General features: G+C 37.2%; 1 protein-coding gene across 1 annotated transcript; it reads left to right on the top strand.

The window, feature by feature from the left end:
- The first annotated feature begins 14,711 nt into the window (after nucleotides 1-14,711).
- On the top strand, nucleotides 14,712-19,012 carry LOC131321661 (heavy metal-associated isoprenylated plant protein 33-like). Its single transcript, XM_058352543.1, has 3 exons — nucleotides 14,712-15,941; nucleotides 16,232-16,307; nucleotides 17,321-19,012. Exons 1-3 carry the CDS (start codon nucleotides 15,912-15,914, stop codon nucleotides 18,697-18,699), a joined length of 1,485 nt encoding a protein of 494 aa, XP_058208526.1. The 5' UTR covers nucleotides 14,712-15,911; the 3' UTR covers nucleotides 18,700-19,012.
- Nucleotides 19,013-22,662: the final 3,650 nt, after the last annotated feature.

The following is a 22,662-nucleotide window of genomic DNA, read 5'->3' as shown; positions in this document are numbered from 1 at the left end:
AAACAAACAGAGCCTAAATGTTAATTGTTTTTGTATTTTTTCACTACCACATTTTCATACTTTTTCCCCTTTCCTATAATTTTTTCCAGTCTCAACATGAGTTCTATAAATGTTCCAAAAAAATGTTTGTATTTGAGAAATATCTTTTTCTACATTTATTGATAATGAATTTTTTTTGATTTCCTTCTCAATCCTGAAAACCACATACGCAATATGTGGATAAATCTATTTGCCTCCCTAAAAGAAAGGGAAGCCAATTTGTTCTTAAGTTATTAAAGATATAAAATGATTAAAAAAAATAGAATTTGTAAAGTCTGTTGGAGTGTATTTTAGTAACTCACCCTTCAAATTATCTAGAAAGGAAGCAAAGTTTAGTTTTGAAGCTAATTTTTGTAAATTCCGCCGGAGATGTTCTAAGGTTAATGTTCAGGCAAGCTTCTAGTTGCTCTAAGAAGTTTTGCATGGTCGACCCTGCGAGCTCGGGGTGGAAAAGACACTATAATGTGGACCCACCAAATTCGAAGTGTCTAATCAAGTACTTGTGATGTATACAAGCAACTTTTGATAATGGAGATTTTAATCCCCGGCAAATTGGTATTTTGTACGCGGTTCACTGCTTATTTTAGGGCGCGACTATTGGCAGCCCTTTTATTTTCTCCCATAGCCCACTGCATTTCGGTAAATGATTGTCAAAAATCATACAAAACATTTCGGTAAATAGCTGTTGAAAACAAGATTATATTTCGGTAACTACATGTCGAAAATATGTTCAACTTTCGGTAAACAACTGCCGAACATACATTTTCAGTAAATAGCTGTTGAAAAAAATATTATATTTCGGTAATTAGATGCTGAAAATATATCCTAATTTCGGTAACTAACTGTCGAGTATACTTGGAAATTTTTAACGGGCTATAGGAGAAAATAAAGGGCTGCGAATAGCAGCGTCTTTATTTTAAACTAAAGTCGAAGTTTACGAAAACAGAAAATTACACTTTGCAGTCCTAAAACTTTATCAAATCTGACTTTAGCCTTTAAATATAGCGTGTTTAACTTTGACCCATTAAGCATACAACTAATTGATTTCACGGCTAAGTTGGCTTAGTTTGGTTTTGAAGATCCAATGAAGGATCGTCATCTATTGCTCTGACAGAAGGGGAAAAAAATGCCTAGTGGCATCGAATTTATTTATGTCACTTTGACCCTTTAAGCATCCCAATTTTCTCATTTTAGACTCTTCAAGTTTTAGGCATTTTCACTTTGGTACTTCTGGGGTAAATGCTACAAGGCGTTTTGGGGTAGATGACGTGGATTAAACCCTGCAGAACGCAGATAGTTGGAAGTTGGAACTGGGTTTCAATTCATTTAGCTGTTACAGGGGCTAGAAATTTTTTGGCCACCACTAGAAGTCTCTAAAGATGCAAATTTATAAGCCACTTTGGGTTATTGTAGACATTAGGGTGTTGAATTTGGAGAGAGAGAGAGAGAGAGAGAGAGAGAGAGAGAGAGAGAGAGGTCACTCTCATTGTGCCAGCTTCATGTACAGCCATTTTCAATGAGGTTTCAATCTTTACAGATTCCTTTGGATTCATTCCCAGAACCGTAGCCGCTTGCATTGCTTTCACCATTTTTGGTTTTTTGCAAATCACATGAACAACAGTACACAGCTTTAAAGAAAAGACCAAAAAAAAAATCAATCTGTAGCATGCAGCTAAGTTCATCGAAAATTGTCCCGAATTCGTCAAAAAGTTTTTACTGGTTTCTGTCAACATGCTTTATATTCTTTACGAGTTTGTTAGAGAATAGTTCTAAATATAAGACGTGAGCTCAAAAGGAGAGGAAGAGAGACCGATAAACAAACCAAGCTACTAGAGTTTAAGTTTGTGTTTGCTCGTTAAAATTTTGTTTGCACAAATCAAGCTTGAAGACTTCTTTGAGACGGTTTTGTAGAGTTTATATATATATATATATATATATTTTAAATTACTTATGATCGGCTCAATTAAAGTTTCTTTGAGAACGGCTCGCTTGATACATTGACAGAGTTTGGCCATAGTTTTTAAGCTTGTTTACGTTTTCAACCCAACGTTGAACAATGCCTGTTCCACTCATTATTTGATTGGTTTACCAATCCTAGAGAGAGATTTAAGGTTCATTGTATTCGTGGTATATTTTTGTGGTGATAAAAAAGAAGATATTTTTGTGAAAATGGGTTTGAATTGCCTAGACTTTTGTGAGGTTTTCCCCACTTATACAGAGGAGAGAGAGAGAGAGAGAGAGAGAGAGAGAGAGAGAGAGAGAGAGTCAAAGTTAACTGCATATTTTCCTGCTGATGTAGGTAGGAGTAGTAGATTTCCTGCAATTGCCATGTGAGGATAGCTTGCAGAGCATATAGTAATACTACATTATTGCTGTAGCCTGTATGGGATCAGAATAGATGTCGTAGCACAATATACCGGAGCCTCTCATCATCTACTCTCTTTTTTTTTTATTCTGACGGTTAGAGTATCCGAGCCGGCTTAATTACCTACACCTGAACTACTCCCCTCCTTGGTCCTCTGTCTCGTAAAAGACATGTCATTCACACCGGAACAAGACGATTCACAAAAAATCTCTCTTTTGCAGCTTGATTCCCAAAAGTTACCAAATTTTTAATTCTGTCATTCGATTTACAGCTCATCCATGTTACCATCTGAGCTACCCTTCCCATCATCTAGTCCTACCCAACTTTGATCTCATTATTATCATCAATCAACATCCAAAGTCCATGTGGTGGACATGTGAGTGATTCTTGGCAAAATAAATGCTCAATTTGCCCATTCGGTTTCCTTTCCAAGCCATTTAGGCAACAAGGATGCTACATCCCTGCCATATGTGTTTGTTCATTTCTCAAACACAAACAAGAAACAATTAAAGCCTCTGCTGTCATTTTGCTCAACCCTAGCTACCTAACGCCAGCATCAGAGCTAGAATTTGTGTATGGAAGGAGAGATTTTTCAATGCCGAGCGGGTACATCCCACATGGTACCCACTCGGTGCATCCGAGCCGTCCGATACACTTTTGAACGGCTCGGATTGAAACCTCCTCTCTCTTCTCACCCCAACACTTTCTCTCTCCAAATCTGAGCTGTTCAAAAATGAAATGGACGGCTCGAATGCGCGAGAGGGCACCACGTGGTACCCGCTTGGCATTGAAATTTTTTTCGTCTGGAAGGATCAATACCCTCTGATCGTGTAGTGATGACATGGTCTTAACTGATGACCCGAGGTGGTTATGTTTATTGGTTGTAGTGGATCGATCGAATATCAGTATTCGTTTGAACAAAAAAGATTTGTCACAAGAGAAATAGACAACTTGATTATGACCGTTCAAGCCTTTGTAATGCAGGAAAACGTGTTGAAAAAGAAGAAAGCGCAATAAGGATAATCATGAATAAGTATGAACTAAAAGTACTCTTTCTTCGAACACACAATTATGAAAAAACTCTCGATATTTCATTAATCAAATAACAACCACCTTGCCCTAAGGCTTAGAAAAAATCCTACATAATAGGAAATAAAAATAAAAAGGAAATAGTAAAAAAAAAAAACTTGCAAATTACTTACTATTCTTCCTGATCAAGCAATTGAAAGGAAACTAAATCAACTAGAATAGGGAAACTAACTACTCTAGGCTAGTTATTTTCCTAATTCGTAGATTCCTAACAAGATACTGAAATCAAATAAACCAGTTTCCTAATTAAATATTATTTTAAAAATAGTAGACTAAAATTCTAATATTTTTAGATTAATTAAAATGGTGGCCTGCATCATCCTCCCCTGCTTGATAAAACTCGTCCTTGAGTTTCCATGGCTTGAAATAGTTTGAAACGCCTGCATTTGTCTGCATCAATCTTATACTTCAAATTAATTTTTCCAAATCGAAATTGTAAACAATCCTCTAAAAATAATAGATCAATTTCCATCAGAAAATTAAATCCATCATGCTCCGGAATAGATAGCCACGGGCTCTTGCTTGCAAAGTCTTCACAAGGTTCCCAGAAAATATCTTGATTTCTATTGTTGCCAAAATAGGATGCTCTTTTCATGTTCTTGTGCACTTGGGCTTATCACGTAGGATAATTTGGCTTCAACTGTTGCTTTTGATGTGTAGTACTTCAATCCTCTTGCAGCAAGAAAACTTAGAGCAACCACGCCTCAGTTGATTTTGGACCAAATTAATTAACAAACACCACTTTTTTATTTTAACAAGTCACTTTTTCACAATTACTTTACTCTCACTATCTTCTCAATTAAAATAATATAATAATAGAAGATGGGTTTTTCTTTTATTAAAGTAATATGGGACTTCTCCTGAAAAATGGCTGTCAGTGCAAATAATGTGGAGTGCTTTTGATAAAATAATAATAATATGAGGTGGGGCTAAGAATAATAGTAGTATTTCCTCCATTCCAAAAAATAATGATAATTTTTGAAATTCGTGTCATTTTTCATCGTTGATATCTTTCAATTTATAATGCTTGTCTTGAGTTTGAAAACTTTGTATCATAAAACTATTCGAGAACTATGAAACAAGATCCATATTGTATATTTTTTAAAATTCATATTAAAAGATATTAGGAATTAAAATTGGCAACAATATCAAAAATTGACATCCAATTTGGGACGGAGAGAGTAATATATAGAGTGACTAGTGAATAGTTCCTACGCTGACTAAACGAGAAACTGTTTCTCTTTCAAACCGTAGGGTCATTATAGCAAGCCTGGTGCAGGACAAATTTTGGAGCTTTTTTGGATTTTCCTCGCTACTTTAGTTTATATGGGCTTATAATAAGCTTGATGCAGATGCTCTTATACTTATCTTGGGAGAAATCAACTGTTAGAATCTGGAATAGATTTTGATGTTAAAATCTGCAAGACTCTCTCATCCTAAAAAATAATAGATTTTGACGTTAATATTGTTAGAATCATGGGTGTTAAAATTGGCAAAACTCTCTCTTCGTTGAAAATCGGCGGCTTTCTCAAATCCGCAATTAGATCGGGAATAGATTTTGATGTTAAAATTTGCAAGACTTTCTCCATTGAATAAAGGTCCTTTATACCTTTGAAGTTAAAAAAAACTCGGGGGACATTATGCCATACCAATACTACAAAAATAGATAAAGATCTCGGTCATTTTGTGTGATCTTTCACTTTTAATCTCGCATTCAAAACCGTGGTCTATCAAGATGTAACTAAAAGTCCATATCTTTTAACCACGTGATTGAAACTCATTAAAACTGTGACTAAAAAAGTAAAAATTGTGATTAAAAATGACAAAACCGGGACCTTTAATAGCTTTAACATCTCGGTTTTATTATAAAACCATGGTTGTTTAGAGAGAAATAATCTCAATTTTTTAAAAAACCGAGGTTAAAAGAGGTGTTTTCCTAAGGAAAAAAATCCCTTCTTATTTCTCTTATAGGGTTTTAAACCCAGGTCTCTTGAGTTTTGCATAGAAGCTTCAACCAACTGAACCACACACACTTTTCAATATATAATTGAAATCTTTAATATATAACATATGCATTTAACATTAAAATATATTTCGAACATTATTTTGAATCTTTAAATATTAAAATTAGCAATTTTGATAAACATAAAAGTTGTAGCCCTTTGTGTTATTGTTCAAGCCCAATTTGAATTATCTCAATCAGAGTTCTGAGCATAGATTCATATTCGAAATACATTTGGCGATGAAACGCAACCTTTATAAGTTTTGTTACCAAAGGTACCGATTTGGTAATGAAATATATTTTCACCGAAAGTGTCCCATTTGGCATCAAAATATTTTTTGTAGAATGGTTGAGAGCGAGTGAGACGAACAAGAATGGAGGACGGAATTTCGAAAACCCATCCTGACATTTATTTAGGGGTATCACGTGCGGAATTGATTAAGGGGTAAGCAGATTTCAACGTTTTTTATACAAGAGTTTTCATCTCAATCCAAATAAAAAAAATGTGATGTATTCTCTAACTTACGATCTCAATTTCTAGATGACTAAGACTAAAGGTTTTTTATCTCGGGTTTTCCGAAAAAATGAGATATATTCTTTCATATACAATCTCAGTTTTTCGAAAACGAGATCTATTCTTTAAGTTACAATCTCACTTTTAGATTACTGAGATTAAAAAATCTTTTCATCTCAGTTTTTTCCGAAACGAGATACATTCTTTCATATATAATCTCGGTTTTTAGAAAATGAGTTCTATTCTTTAAGTTACAATATCACTTTTTAGATTACTGAGATTAAAAAATCTTTCCATCTCAGTTTTTTCATATAACTGAGATTAAAACTATAGTCCATAACATTTTATTACGCTTTTACAAAAAGTGAAATCTTCTTAGTTTTTGGACCGTGATCTTTATAACATTTTGTAGTAGTGTACAACTACGCCCCTAAATCAAAGCCGGAATGCAATTACAAGTACATGAAATTAAATGACAAGTACATGATCAAAGCCGGAATGCAATGACAAGTATATGAAATTATTTTGTGCTTTTTGTTTAGGTAACACCCATTTACTTAACTTTTTCATCTATGAAACAAATTGAAAGTTATTTAATTGACATAATTTGTGCTTTTTGGTTAGGTAACACCCAAGTACTTATGGGATCCCTCACCGGAACCTGACTCTATATATATATATATATATGAAACAAATTGAAAGTGTTTAACTGAAAATGTAAATTACTTGAAGTTTTATTTGATCAAACTGAAATTACTTAAATTCTACATGACTATCATACTAATTAGATCCTCAATACTCAAAATTCGATATAAGTATTAATATAAAATTTTGATATAATGTTAACGGTAATTTAAAAATGGGAGCGCCCGGCCCTACTATAATTCTGCCATTGCCTAATGCACAAGATATCCTGCTTAGAACAGGGTTAGGTTGTTTTTTGTATGTGAAAGGAACTAATTCTCGATACTTGAAATTGTTAATTTTTCTTTTTAGAACAAATAGAAGTGCAAGTATGGTATCCTATCACTTCTGTAAGAGAGTATTGTCTCGTTACACCATACCATTATATGTAGAAGATCTTACAGCAATTATGTCGGGATAAGAGCTAAGGTTGCGCCATGTGGGTTGGTGTTTGGAGTTGTTAAGGAAATACAATCTCTCACATTACTTGTGCATGAAATTAGTGATTACTTAATAAAATGTTGGGACCTCTCTACCTCATACCTAAAACTTTTCGGTTGAATATATAGTTTCTACAGCCGCAAAGACAGAACTAAGGGTAGATTTAAGGGGGCTAGGGTTACCCCCTATTTGGGAAGCCCCATATTACTCCCTTCGTCCGGATTTAATAGTCATTTTTAGGAGTTCGTACCACTTTTCAATCGATTATATCATGTAATTTATTATGTTTTATGTAATTTTGAAAAATATTACTCCGTATCTTATAAAACTAGTTGAGATCTATCAAACAAGATCCATATTTGATATAAAATTTATCATTAATTTAAAAATATAACTCATTTTTTATCCGGTTAGTATTGAACTAGAGACTATTAATCTGGACGGAAGAAGTACTTTTTTTTTTTTTTTTTAAGCCTTTACGTGTTGGTCCCCTACTTATCTGTATGGCAAATATGATTTAGTAAAGAATTGTTCATTTTCTTTTTCAATCGGCGAGAGTTGTTCATTCCGTGGCCTTCTCGTATATGAAATTCTGTTTTCGTCCTTGTGACTATAAGAGTATGATTAGCCTCGATAGGGATAGGGATAGGGAGCCACGGGAACTCGTACCTGGGATTTGGAGTATTATTTTTTTTTCTTCTTAAATCTGTACGTATATAATCGCAGCCAACATGAAAACTGAAAAGCAACCCCCCGTGATCACGTACGCTTAATCTGCAAGTTTCGTAATGATTTGTTTCGTTGCATAAAATGCTTTCTTGTAGTCACGGCCGGATACAAGGGGTAGCGGGCGGGGCCCACAATTTCTCCAAACTTTTACTAATACTCCTATTAAACTAATTTTAAATAATAACTTTGAGGAGGTAGGATTTTTTGTGCCGAAAACTCCCTGTGTTTAGGCCTGTCAATAGACCGGATCTAATCCGGATCCAATCCGAAAAATCCGATCCGGATCCGGATCCGATAAAGTCATCCGATAATCCGGTAATTCAATACGGATCCGGATCGGATCGGATTAAATCCGTTATCAATCCAAATCCGAACTTTGTTTTTTTAAATTTTTAAATTTTTTTAAAAAAAATAGTATTTTTTTATTTTTGAAAAAAAAATGTTTAAGAAGTTGTATTTTTATTTTTATTTTTTATTTATTATTATTTTTTTCGGAAATTTTTTTTTGAAAAATACATTTTTTTTTTTGCTAAATTTTTTGAAGTAAAAAAAGTTTCCGGATCGGATCCGGATTTTCCGGATTCGGATCCGGATTACCACTATCGGATTTGAGTCTTATCGGATTCGGATCCGGATCTGTCGGATTCGGATCGGATCCGATCCATTGACAGGCCTACATGTGTTGAGAGATATTCTGACCGTTCGATTTAAAACATAAAAGAAAAATCACACAATTCAACGGCCGAAAAACCTCTCGGCAAAGAAGCACAGAAATTTTCGGGACACCTCTAGCTTTGAGTCCCTTTCCAAAAAATAACAACTTTGGGTTTTTCACGCCTTCTAAAGTGGAGTAGTAATGATTTATCGTAATGCTTTGGGCTTTTTTTCCTTTTTCTTTTTTAGTATTTTTATTTGTTGAAATCCCTTGGCTCGCGACCTCATCTTAGTTTCCATGCAGCGATAGTCGCTATGGTGAAGCCAAGATCTCCGATTTAAGAGAAGAGGATAAAAACCCAGGGAAAATGATCACTTGAATTGTGAAGGAGGAACTGAACCAACCTTTTGAAGATCACTTTAACGAATATATATATATATATATATATATATATATATATATATATATATATATATTTATACCATCTTAAATTACAGTAACTTTGAGGTAAAATTAGAAGTTTTATAATTTCAGTGGTTGGTGCCAAGGGCCCGGAGCCATTGCGGTACAAGTGGGGTCACTTGCCTCCACTCATTTTGATTTCTTATGAGGACATATTTATGTTTTGAAACCAACCTTTTTTTTAAAATTTTGATCCCACAAAATATTGAGAAATCAGTCTAACCAAATTAAAAACACATAACGCGCAAAGAATAATCAAGAAAAGAAAAAAAGAGAACGCAAGACGTAGAGTTTTTTGCATGGTTCCCCAATTGTATAGTTGAGTATATCTGCGACTCAAATCATTTTTCACTACATATTGAACGAAGTATGTAGAGTACAAGTTTCATCAGATCTATATTTGCAAGTATGGATAAATTATGGTTTACATCATCAATTACCATAAAGTCCTTGTTAGGTTGAAACTCCAACACTCAACGAAGCACAAATTTGTTCGATGCAAGTTTCACAAACCAATACAGAAAACTCTAAAATTGTCCCAATTCTCTTCAAACATCAAATACACTATCAATCTAAAGCATTCTTTTCTCCTTGCAAGTTGATAATATTACAAATGAGATTATGATGCATCGTTTTCCAATATATGAAAAGTTTTCATGGTCAGTTATAAGAGCAAAATCACATAAATTATCACATATCTACTCTTTGATTAGTCTCGTACTGTATAGTTCATTCATTTCCTTCTATTAGCAAATAAGAAAAGTAAGTTGGATATGTTTGTAATTTTCGACCCTACTAACTAAATTTTTTAGCTCCATTGCCCCTTGGCCAATCCTACCTCCGCTCCTAAATGTTGTTCAACAATTTGTTTGGCCGTTGCCTTTAGGGCCTCAAAATTAATCGAGGTACGCGTAAGCTGATCCAGACATCCGGTTATAAAAATAAAATGAAAAAGAAAGAGCCTAACCAAATTTGTTGACCATGCATTTAAACCTCGTGTATTTATGGACAAATAGTGATGTATAACTTTCTCAAATCCGGGCGGAAAGCCATATTGTTGGGGGGGGGGGGGGGGGGGTTTTGTTTCTCTCTCCAAAAATCTAAACACTCACATTTTTTTCTCACATCTAAAGGGAGGGTTCGACAGAAACCTAACCTAAACAAGTACTCCTATACCAGTGTATAATACTGTACAAAACATGAAAGAAAAGTAAGAAACAGAGGGAGTACATAGTCACAAGGGTCTCATGATGGAGTTTTTAGACTTTTGAGAACGACAACGATTATTAGGTTTGAATAGTAGGGTACGGACAAAGAGAAAATAAACTCCACTATACTATAACATGGTTCCACTTCAGTTGCTAGCAATAATTCCCGGGGCTCTGCTTTTTTTTTTTCTTTTTTATTTATTTATTTATATAAGTTGCTACGTGTCGTGTCGTGTCGTGTTCGAGTTTTGTCAAAGATTAAGTTCGTGTCAGTAGAATATCATGACCCTGACACGAGTGTTGAGAATCATGAGAACCAGCGCAAGAATAGATTTACATGATAGTGCATAAAACACATGACATGTCTACGGATGCAGATGGTTAACTACATTGAATGACAACTACACATTGGTTAAATTTCAAATATGTTCATGAAACGGGTTTCACTCTTATTGACTTCGGATCGGATTTGAGTTGATGAGCATAAAAAATAACAAAATAGAGTACTTGTGTAGTTGTGTCGACTTCGAGTTTTGCAAGTTCAACCCTGACCAGAACCCGTTCAATAAAGGGAATGTTTTTTTTTTTGACATGGAATAAAGGGAATGTTGGGGCATGCCAAATATGTTGCTTTAGTCCGAAAAAATTGCCAATCTAATTACTATTTCGCTAACTTTTTGTATGTTTCGACTCAGTGTCATGGCGCCGTGATATAAATTCCCACCGCAGTTGGGTGTGGACTTTCACTTGATTATTGGGATCTAGAGTAGAGTAGGCAATTCAAGCCTATGGCTTCTCTCGAATGGGACTTCTAGTCTAATTCTATCTTATATAGCCAACTGGGTAAGAAACAGTAAGGCTCGATGTTGGAGTGCTGTATTGGATGTCTCTAACGAGACGGAGGCCGAGTCCCTGCAATGAGGCCAAATCACTTTAACTTACAGCCACACAAAACGACGCGGTTTTGTGTTAATTGGGTAATTTCGCTGAAGCAAGCCTCCCTTTTGTCTCTCCTTCTTCTTCTTCTTCCCTCTCCCTATGTTTTATGTTGAGAAATTGAATCACTTTGCCCCTCTCTTTCATCAAGGCTGTCCATTCTTCGATGAAAGACTTTTTCCAACTTCATTGCTGAACTTGGAAGTTGGAACTCCAACTTCAATAAATCGTTGGTTAATTCAGCGAATCCGAATTCTTCTTGCTGGCACTTTCTTTCTCTTCAAACATATGACAAATCCTAATTCCTACTTAACTTAAGTTTGAGTTTTCTACGTAAATTTGAATATAACTTGCGTAAATTGGATTAAGGGAAACTTGCCCTCTCTCTCTCTCTCTCTCTCTCTCTCTCTCTCTCTCTCTCCTGACAACCCAACTCCATCTCCACCGACTCACTCCCACTTTTGGCACGCATCGGTAATCCAACATTAAAATCAACCAATTAATTCACAAGTCCACCCAAGTTCTTGAAAACGTTTAATCAAGTAGCATCAAAAGTTGGATGCCCACAAAGTAGTTTCTGCAACTGGTCCCTCTATAGATCAATTCTAACTCTACATTTGAGTTAAGATGGATAGCCGAATTGTATTGGAACACCGAACACTGCCGAAATCAAACCCCCAATTTGCTATCGTTTCCCCACCTACACTGAAACCATTTCAGATGGAGGGGTTTCCATAGATAATGAATCAGATTGGGGTTGAGAAATTAAAACTGAAGCAGGGTGATGGGAAAAATATTGAGTGAGTTGGTGATCGTGCGGGAGATGTGAGAACAGTGGATGGTAGAGGGAGGGGCCATGGGAGAGAAATAGAGGAAGAAAAGTTGAAGAAAACAAAGAAAACGACAAAGGGATTTGTACGGAGAGAGAGAGAGGAGAAGAGTTATCAAGGGAAAAGATTCAACAAATAACCAAATTGACACGAAACGGCGTCGTTTTGCGTGGCTGTAAGTTGCAGTGCTTTGGCCTCACTGCAGGGACTCGGCCTCCGTTTCGTTATCGATGGGGTGGGTATCCCAGGTGAGATCAAGGTCCAATTGACGGTTCACACGTGAGGGAAAGATTTGTTCAAATATGTGTGAACGTTAAGTCCTACATCGGATAAAAAGAAAAAGAAGAGAACCTTAATTTACAAATTGCCAACACTAGGAGCCGGGTTAAAACCCTCCCCCTTCCACTGATAATGAGTTTGAGTTGATTTAGTACCAGGTTGCTGGGTTGTGGGGGTTCTTGTGTCTACTTGCACATTTTGGTAGAGTTCTGGTGAATGGTCTTGAGATGTTGTGATGGACAAATATTTCTCCTCCCCGATCGGGTCAGATATGGCTCAAAATCCACCCACATTTCACTAAAAAAAAAATTGTCGAAATAGAAGAATCGGTATCACTCAATGGCCTTTCCCATAAGGCAACATTTTTGCCCTCAGTAAAATCAATCACAAGTAGCCTATGGCTCAACAAGTCCAATATCTATAAGCATCTTCAAACCATCTACCGGGCTTCAATCAAAAGCTAGATTAAGCAATAATCAAGTAAAGTGCTAAATAATCAAAATAAGAACACCAAGATGTAAAAAATGGAAAACCTACAAAAGGATAAATTATAGTAAGAGAGAGAATCGAGCACTATTTTATGCGTAGGTACAAGAGATCTTACAAACGCAATTTGTGAATCGAAGGCAATCTAAGATAAACCTTGTCGAGTTTATGTTCATCACACCCTTGCTATAAACTTTGATAGTCCAATCGCCAGAGACCATCGAGCCTCAGCCTTGAGTTGTCGACGAAATCAACAACTTTAGATGTATGTTTTTTTCAACCTTGCGATTTGATCAAAACATCTAGAAATATCAAACAAATCTCGTAGAATTTGTGCGATTATCTCTTCAATAAAGAATCTAGATTCAAGCTGAGTCTTCAACAACTAATAGTTATTACTAGGACACAAATACTACGTGGCAATGAATTATGTACAGTTTGAATTACCATAATACCATGGTAGTTTGAATAGATTGGCGGGCTATTGTGAATCTTTTTATTTATCAAAAAGAGGATATGCCTACTAAACGCAATCAATAGTACATCTAAAGGTCCTAAATATTAGACGTTGCGACAAACAATACATATGATCGTTATGTATTCTACTTTGTATAAAAATATACTCGCAATTAAAACTATATACGAAAGTTAAACGGATGGTGTTTGCCAAACAATAATATTCAAGCCCATTGAATTCAAATTCAATTAAGTTGCAAAATCTGAATTTTTTGCAGGTCCGGTAAATAACTCAAAATCAAAACTATATCCGATAGTATTACACAAGATATTGTGGATCCAACTTTGGTACTAAAAATCTCTCTCAGGTATGTACCTGCAAATATGCTATAACCTAATCACAAATATTTGTCAAATTAACCATCAATTAGTTATGGATCAGGAAATCCCAAGACCGGATCTAGACCCATTAAAACCAAGAGGATCCGCTTGTATGTGGGTGCTGTGGGCAAATTGGTAATTTGAGGCCCCTTTCTGCTAAGGATTTTAGTTTTTAAGTACTTATTTTTCGTTTTACGAGACATATTATTCTCTCACAATACATAACTTTTAATTCAAAACATAAGTATTTAGGGTGTGTTCTACTAACTAAAATAAATCCGGCTGGTAAAACGGGAAATCAATACTTAAAAAATAAGAATCTTAGCGGAACGGAGCCTTATTTGAAAAATGAATACTTATTTTAGTTAGTGGAATACTACCTGACTTTGCCACTTTGGCAACCAATTTTGGTAATCTCACAAAGCATTGAAAATTTTGTAAAGAAAATCTGTGAGTTAATTTATTGGAACAATCCGATTTTGGAGAGGAAAAAAAAAATCTGAAAAAGGTGTTATTTACATCTGCTGCTTGTTTACATTTCGAAAAAGAAATAGATTTTTCGGTCTTACGCTTTGACCATTCACAATCCAAAGAGGGTTCTTCATTTTTTTTTTTACAATCACAATCCAAAATTTATTTAAAGAAAAATCACAATTCAAAGAGAATTCATCAGTGTGTGGAACAAGAAGACAGAAATGGAGAGGAAAAGGGAAAAAAAAAGAAAAGATTCTTTTCTTTTTTGGTTGGTTTTTAAAGTAGTATAGAAAAGAAAAGAAAATCTCAAGAGAATTATGTAAAAACTAATGCTGGAAAAACAAGTTATTTTCAAAAAAGATTATACGAAAAACAATGTTTTAAAAACTAATGTCTTCTTTTTTTTTTCCCTATAGAATTTCTCTCTTATTTACCTCCCTTTTCTCTTTTACATGTTCAAAAAAAACAAAAAAACCCTAATTTGAAGCCAAGCCAAACCACCCTAAGCAGCTAAGCCAAGCCACGGCCCAAGTGGCTTACAGCTTAATTAATGAACTATCAACTGGTTACATCTTCTGTTGAGAAAAAAAAAAAGGGCAGCTACGACTGATTGTGTTAGTGCCACGAACATTGATTGCAAATGACACTCTTAGCCCTCATTCAATCTGACAACCCCCTCTCTCTCTCTCTCAACCCCTCCCCCATCAAGACCCAGCCCAACCTCGCCTTCCCCACCCAATCTGGTTGGCTCCGTTTGAAAATCCTCTGTCTTTCTCGCCTCGTCTTCTACTACTCTGCTTTTGACAAATTCAGGACCTCTAGATTGAGTCATTCCTTCCCGAAATTAGGAGATTGGGTGTTTCGAATCATGTTGAAAGTGCGTCATATAGTCACCGGAAATTGGATTTGGTTTCTATTGAGCCTATGGAGTTTGAGCAGCAAAGTTTACAAAGTAGTTTAGATTTCTTTCGAAATTTGGAAACACAGTTAGTCTTGAATGACGAATTCATCCCAAAATTCTGGACAGAAGCAAAATAAAAATAGCAGTCCATGGAAAATCGGAAAATCTCTAGTCCATTGGAGCTCTGTTCTGGGCCGAGAGAGAGAGGTATGGATTTTGTGCGGAGCGGCGGAGGAATTTGTGGACGGGAACATATTCACGGCAATACAGCAGCAGGATCTGAATGGGACAAAGAAGACACGAAGAGAGAGAGAGAGAGAGGTGTGTTCAGAAACAGGTGAAAGAGAGAACAAAGAGAGTTGGATAATTTTTTCCAATTTTAAGAGGGCAAGAGTGTAAATTTATTTCAATTGATAGTGGTAGTAAAGTATGTAGTCGTGGCATTATCTGCACCCAAAAAAAACCCCCAATAAATAAAGGCCCCAACCATAGGGTGCTTTGGGGTTCTCTCTCTGCCTCTCTCTCTCTCTCTCTCTCTCTCTCTCTCTTTCTCTTTCTCTCTCTAAAAACACACACACACACACACTCTCTCCAACTCTGAAATAGATGAAGCAGAGGCATCAGAGGAGTAATGTCCACCACCCACCGCCTCTGAACACCTCTCTCTCCCCTCTTCTCTCTCTCTAGAGCCTGAACTTTCTTTGTTGTGACTCTCATTGTTCAGTGCCTCAGACCCACATTTAATTTCTCTCATTTCCCCTGTTTTTTTCTGTTTGGAAAAACCGCCAAGAACAAAGAAAAACAGAGGAGTCCATTTCTGTATCTATATCTCTAATTGCATCATTTTCATTTTTATTTTTTTAAGCTTCTTCTGGTTCTCTCAGATCTATCACCTACCCTCTCTCTCTCTCTCTCTCTCTCTCTCTCTCTCTCTCTCTGTGTGTTGTACCATTCTTGTTGCCCTGTTTTGAGTGGAAGAAATGAGTAAAGAAGAGTTTTTGAAGATCCAGGTACTCTTTCAAATTTATTTATACATATATAGATACCTATCTGTACGTATAGGCTCTTAAAGAAATGCTTTTCTTGTTCTGAACCGCTTGGGATTCCATTTGTTTCCCCTGTTTCTTTCTTTTACCTTTTTTTTTCCCTTTTATCATGCATTTGCAATTGTTGTTATTTATATGCAGATCCTCTGTTGACAAGATTGGAATTTTATTATTCCCTTTTCTGTTTTCTCAATTGAATTAACGTATTTCATCTTTGTTGGGTTCTATGGTTGTGTTTCGTTTTTGCAATGCAGACTTGTGTGCTGAAAGTGAACATTCACTGTGATGGGTGTAAGAGCAAAGTCAAGAAAATCTTGCAGAAAATTGATGGTAACTATCCCATTTCAAGATCCTCTGTTTCAATTTGTTCTGTTATACTATTTATTTTTGCCCCAAAGACACAATTTTTAATAGATTCATGTACCCAAATTTCATCACCTGCATATGGATTGGTTTTTGCCTAATCCTCTCTCTCTCTCTCTCTCTCTCTCTCTCTCTCTCTCTCCATTAGGTTGATTTAGGCTTTTCCTTTCAAGATCCTTTGTTTAATGTTTATTTTATGCACAAAGACACATTCTTAAGTAGATTAATGTACCCAATTTTGATCACTTGTCAATGATTTTCCTTCTTCCTAATTTTCATAGCGCTCTCTCTCTCTCTCTCTCTCTCTCTCTCTCTCTCTCTCTGTGTTTCTATTGGGTTGCCATTGAATTACTTTTAAGGAGTGTTACTTTTCTTTGTTTTTGTTGAAGTCTTTGTTGGTTTGGCATTAAATTTTTTTGGATCATACGTTTGTCTCAACTAACTCCGCCTCGTTCATGCTTAGAGTCTTATCTTTATTTCACAACCGGTCCCAAGTCCGGATAAAGGAGAAGAGTTGTGCGTTAGGTAGTTGACAGCTAACACGTTAAGCAAATCCGTCAGATCTTATGACATGAATCCAAATATGTAATGGGTTTGTGTGAACAAGTGGTCCTTCACAGAGCTCAATGGAGAAAAATGATTCATGTAGCGATCTCAAGTGATTGAGACATAAAGCTCGATTTGGTTTGGTTTGGTTTGGTTTATGTTTGTCTCAACTAGAGGAATCTAAAATTTCTTTAAAAAAGAACACACCTTAACCAGAGTGAATCAGGATTTCCCTTTGAATTTTCATTTCTAGATCCCTCGTTTTATGTTCACTTTAGTGCCCAAAGACACATTCTGAAGGAAATTGATAACCCAATTTTGATCACTTGCCTCTCTCTCTCTCTCTCTCTCTCTCTCTCTCTCTCTCTCTCTCTCTCTGTGTTTTTGTGTCAATTATTCTGAAATTTCGTTGTTTTCATGTGTTTTTTTTTTAGGGGTTTATAAAACCAGTATAGATTCAGAACAGGGGAAGGTGACAGTATCAGGAAATGTAGACTCAGCCACACTAATCAAAAAGCTCGTAAAAAATGGGAAACATGCAGAGTTATGGGGTGCTTCCAAATCATCTAACCAAAATAACCTCAATAACCAGTTCAAGAACATGCAAATTGACAACAGTGGCAAAGGTGGAAATAACAAGAATCAGAAGGGTGGAAATGGAAATGCAAATAATCAGCAGCAGCCCAAAAGTGGCCAACAACAGGGCCAGGCCCCGAACCAACAGCAGCTCCAGCAACAGCTGCAGCAGATTAAGGCTCTCCAAGATATGAAACTTCCCCAATTGAAGGACATGAAATTGCCCAACCAAAAGGCTGTGAAGTTCAACTTGCCTGAGGAAGATGATCTGAGCGACGACGAATACGATGAATTCGACGATGACGAATTCGATGACGATGACGATTATGAGGATGATGATGAGTTGGATGATGCCCATCACCATGCCATGAATAAGATGAAACCCATGATGGGTAAGGGTCAGATGCCTAATGTGATGATGATGGGGCAACAACAGCAACAGCTTATGAATGCTCAGGCCAAGGGTGGGAATGGTGGCGCTAATGTCGGCAACGGTAACAAAGGCGGCGGCGGTGGAAATATTCCTGTTCAGATGAATAGTGGTGGAAAGAAAGGCGGCGGCGGTGGTAATGGGAACAACAATCAAAATCAAGCTGGTGGTGGGAAAAATGGCGGAAAAGCTGGTGGTCCTGCGGAGGGTAAAAATGGAAACAATGGTCTCGGGGCTCAAAACAAAAACGGTGGCGGTGCTGGTGGTGGTGGTGGAAATGGGAATACTAGTGGTAATGGCGGAAAGAAAGGAGGGGGTGGAATGAGTGATGGTATTCAAGGTTTTCCCAACATCCCCAATGGGTTCAAGGGCATGGCTGGTGGGAATGTGGGCCAGATGGGAGGAAACATGCCCATGGCCCAGATGGGTCAAATGAGAAACATCCCAATAATGGGCCAGAACATGGGCCAAATACCGGCTGTCCAAGGCCTTCCCGCCGGTGCCAGCGGATACTTTGCTGGAGCCGGCCCGGATATTGCGGCCGGTAACCCTTACTTCCAGCAGCAACAACAGCAGCAGCAGCAGCAGCAGCAGCAACAACTGGCGGCCATGATGATGGCCCAACAGCGCGCAAACGGAAACGAACGGTTTCAGCCCATGATGTACGCCCGCCCGCCGCCTGCGGTGAATTACATGCCGCCTTACCCGTACCCCCCGTACCCATACCCGCCTCAGGCAGGCGGGTCAGGTGACCCGTACACCCACGCCTTCAGTGATGAGAACACCTCAAGTTGCAGTGTGATGTGAATTTGCTATAAAGTTATGGTTACTTTGCGGTACTGTTGCTTCAGTTACAGGTCTCAACAAGTCTTGATGGCTCTTATAATACATTTGAAACGGGTTCCATTTTAGTTCTTATTTTCCACCCTTTTTTTTTTTTCCTTCTGAAATTTTCTTTTTCTTTTAATCCCAAGCCTTAATGAGTCTCTAATTATGGTAGTGAGTATCTTATACATAACATGTATTAGGTGGAAAATGAGATGTAAGTTGGGAATGGTTGTGGCCTTTGCATGAAATGTTTATATGGGTTTATATATGATGGAAACAAAAAATAAGACAATGCAAGAGAATGGGCTTGGCAAGAAGCCCCTCTCTCTCTCTCTCTCTCTCTCTCTCTCTCTCTCTCTCTCTCTCTCTCATGCAAGAGAATGGGCTTGGCAAGAAGCCCCTCTCTCTCTCTCTCTCTCTCTCTCTCTCTCTCTCCAACATATTTTACTAATCTTCTAACTCAAGTGTCTCCAATTTCTTTTTCTTTTGGTGGATGTAAAAAGTGTCTCAATTGAACTCAAAACAAAATACCCATGTGGGGTACTTTTTGCATTTTGAAACTGCAAGCATTAATGTGATTGGAATAGGGGGGCCCTAATGTGGTAGGGCCGTCTCAGCCCATAAATTAAGCAAATCATTTGGAAGCTCGTCAAAAGTTACCCACCATTTTGGTCAGAAGTGAGTGTTTGTGCATACATAAAAGGAGATGGATGTATATGGACATAATAATTCGCTTGTGCTTTACGATGAACTCAAATTCTTCAAGGGAAATAGTAGCATGCTAGTATGATTAAGGCATGGGTTCTATAGAAAGTTTGACAATCATTTAAAAGGGGCGTTTTCGCTAAGCTAGAAGTTGTAGGCTACTTTTTGTAAGTATTTGTAGAAAATTTGTTTTCACTAGTTGAAAAGTGTTGGGTTAGTAGAAGAAAATGTGGAATTTCTTAATTTAGTGGAAACAACTTATAATTTTGACAAAAAAAAATTAGTTTCATATGAACGTCTAAACTAAAAAGCTACAAAGTTGTAGTGAAAAGAATTAGTAGAAACAAGTGTCTAGTTTAAATTCATTTGAGTGTTTATTTGTAGCATGATTTTAATTTTACTCTCCTGGGCTCTTCTCCTCCATCTATCTCTACCTCTCCGCCTTCTCCTTCTCCTTCTCCTCCCTTTCTGCTTCATTTTAATCCTCCTTTTCTTTTATTTCACAAAATTGATCGGTGTGGCAACGAGTTGGCGGTGACGGTGGTTTTCAGTGGTAGTGGTAGTGCTAGTTGTTTGCTAGATTTTGCCGGAGTTTGTGGCTGTCTACGGGTGGGTTTCTCCAGATTCGTCTTTTGAGTGTTGATTTCGGCTAGCGGATCATCTTTGGGGTTTCTCGGTTGTTGGAGAGTAGTTTTGGTAAGATTCATTTCGTCCGGTAAGGATCCGTTTCCCCCATCTTCTCCGGCTCAGATCTCTTTTTTTTCCGACCCCTTTCCCATGTTGTTCGCGCTTTTCTCTCGTCTGTTAGCCGACCTGTTGTTCCCGATTGGAGGTACTGTTGGGTCCTTTGATTTCACTTAACGGCATGGGTTGTTCGGTGGAGCGATTGGCGTTGGCTCTCGCCGTGGCCATCGTTGGGCGGCCCGGTTTTCTCCTAACGGCTTGGTGTAACTTCCGCGACAGATTGGGCTTGCTCTGGGTTCGGGCTTCTTTGCCGTGGGTGGCCTGTGGAGGTGTGGTGTTTTCCGGCAGTGGTGGTGGCTCTGTCTGAGGTGATCGGCGACGGCTTCTAGGGTTAAGTTTCTTTTGGATTGGGCTTTATTTGCTGTATCTGGGCTTTTGGCGTTTTGGATTTTGTGCTTATTGATTATCTAGGCGTTTTAAACCCTTAGGTGTTGAATTGGCTCTGCCCTTTGCTTTGTTTCCAACTTTTGGTTGGAAACTCTCCCCCTCCCACGTTAATGAATTTTGCTTCGCTCTTCCCAAAAAAAAAAAAAACTTGATGAGCTCTTAAATTGGACTGTCCAGTTTCCTTTAGGAATAGGAGAAAACATAGGGAGATGCTCGCTACTAGTAAGTTAGGTGTTCTTGTATATTACTCCTTCTGTTCCAGTTTGTTTGTTCAATTTTGACATATATATCTTTTAAAAAATTGTCTATATCTTATAATCTATAATGTTTTACAAAATTTAGAAAACATCATATTTTAAATCTAATTGAGATCTATCAAACAAGATCCATATTGCATATAAAAAATATTATAAATTAAAACATGTGAATAATTTTGTAGGAGATTCCAAATAATAAAAATAAACAAATAAATTGAAACGAAGGAAGTGTCCCATAATGTCACAACATCCCTGTCCATCGTAAAATCAAGTGGCGTTTTAGGACTAGATGTGTAATCCCTACATGGATGTGTGACAGAAGAAGGTGTGCGGCAACACGTTACGATGTCTCCATGCCACGCAATAATTATACAGGATGCAATTGGCTCGGATATCTCTTCGTAAAAACATACAACTATATTATACAGAAAGTCTAAGGATCCCGACGGCACGTCGGGTCCATTCCGGCCACCGGACGGCTGATCGGAGCCGACCAAGAATTCTAAAAAGAAATCTAGTGGGTCAACGCAAAAATCAATGGCATCCGATATATGTAGATGACCGATCCAAACACTCTATTTTTTTGCATGCATTTGTATAAAAAAAATGGAGTGTTTGGATCAGCCACACCTATACACATCGGATGCCGTTGGTTCTCGCATAGGCCCACTCGATTTTTTTTTTTTAAATTTTTGGTCGGCTCCGATCAGCTGTCCGGTGGCCGGAGTGGGCCTGGCGTGCCGTCGGGATCCCTTCGATCAGGAACTGTAGCACGACTGTATATTATACTAGAGTAGTCCGACTAATACTCCCTCCGTCCCAAAATGATTGTCCGGTCCGCAAAACGGAGTGATAAAAATAATGCAATTTTTTCAAGAAAAAATTTTGACTTTTTTCACAAATTAAAAATACTCATTGATATCTAGTAAGTTGTTAAAAAACTTTCGATTTTTTCTTGCAAAAATTGTATTATTTTTAATACCCCGTTTTGCGGACCGAACAAACATTTTGGGACGGAGGGAGTAGTACAGAAAATGTTCATATGCCATGCGGGCCCATGTTTGGGTCCTACACTAATAATCTGGACTAGTCATTAATTTTAAAAACAAAATTTTAAATTGGCCTTGTAATATATCAGCCCAATTGAATATAAGTAAATGCTTGATTTAATTTTTGAATTTTTCATTCGGGATTCATCATCAAACTTACATGATTGGATCAGTCATTTTACACATATCCCAATTGCGCTAATCTTTTGCAGAGCCACTCCAAAAATTATTTTAAAAATGAACGGTTTGAATTATCAACACTCCTACAACCAACATCCATTTACACATCCACACGTGGTTGTGTGAAGTTTGATCTATAATTAGGTGTGGTTATAGATTTAAATCTTTAGTCCACGTTCATTTAGGAGATTTAAAATTCATATGTACGGCCTCTAATAAATTTTATCTATTTATTTCTCTTCATTTATTATTTTTACTCAAAATTCAAACCGAACCGGACTTAAAAGTGGACCCCACGCCGCATGTGGCATGACGTATGCATTTTCGGTTTCGGTACCCCATATTCCGTACCCCACACATTTTTCGGTACAGGTGAGATGGAGGAGAGGAGAGTGGAACTTGTTGACATGGACCGTCTAACTACTTTTTCATGGTTTGAAAAATCTAACGGCGTTGACACTTGACACGAGTCCGGTACGAAAAAGAAACAGTCTGGTCAAATCAAACAAAAGAGCATCACAAAAGAGAGTATTCCGATCGAACAAAAAACAAGAGAAAAAACAAGAGAGAGAGAGAGAGAGAGAGAGAGGCCATTTGTCAAAATGATGATCATGAATCCT

This window comes from Rhododendron vialii, chromosome 4a, assembly GCF_030253575.1.
Source record: "Rhododendron vialii isolate Sample 1 chromosome 4a, ASM3025357v1".
Taxonomy (NCBI): domain Eukaryota; kingdom Viridiplantae; phylum Streptophyta; class Magnoliopsida; order Ericales; family Ericaceae; genus Rhododendron; species Rhododendron vialii.
The sequence above is the reverse complement of the archived record's forward strand: the minus strand, read 5'-3'. Positions and strand labels throughout refer to the sequence as shown.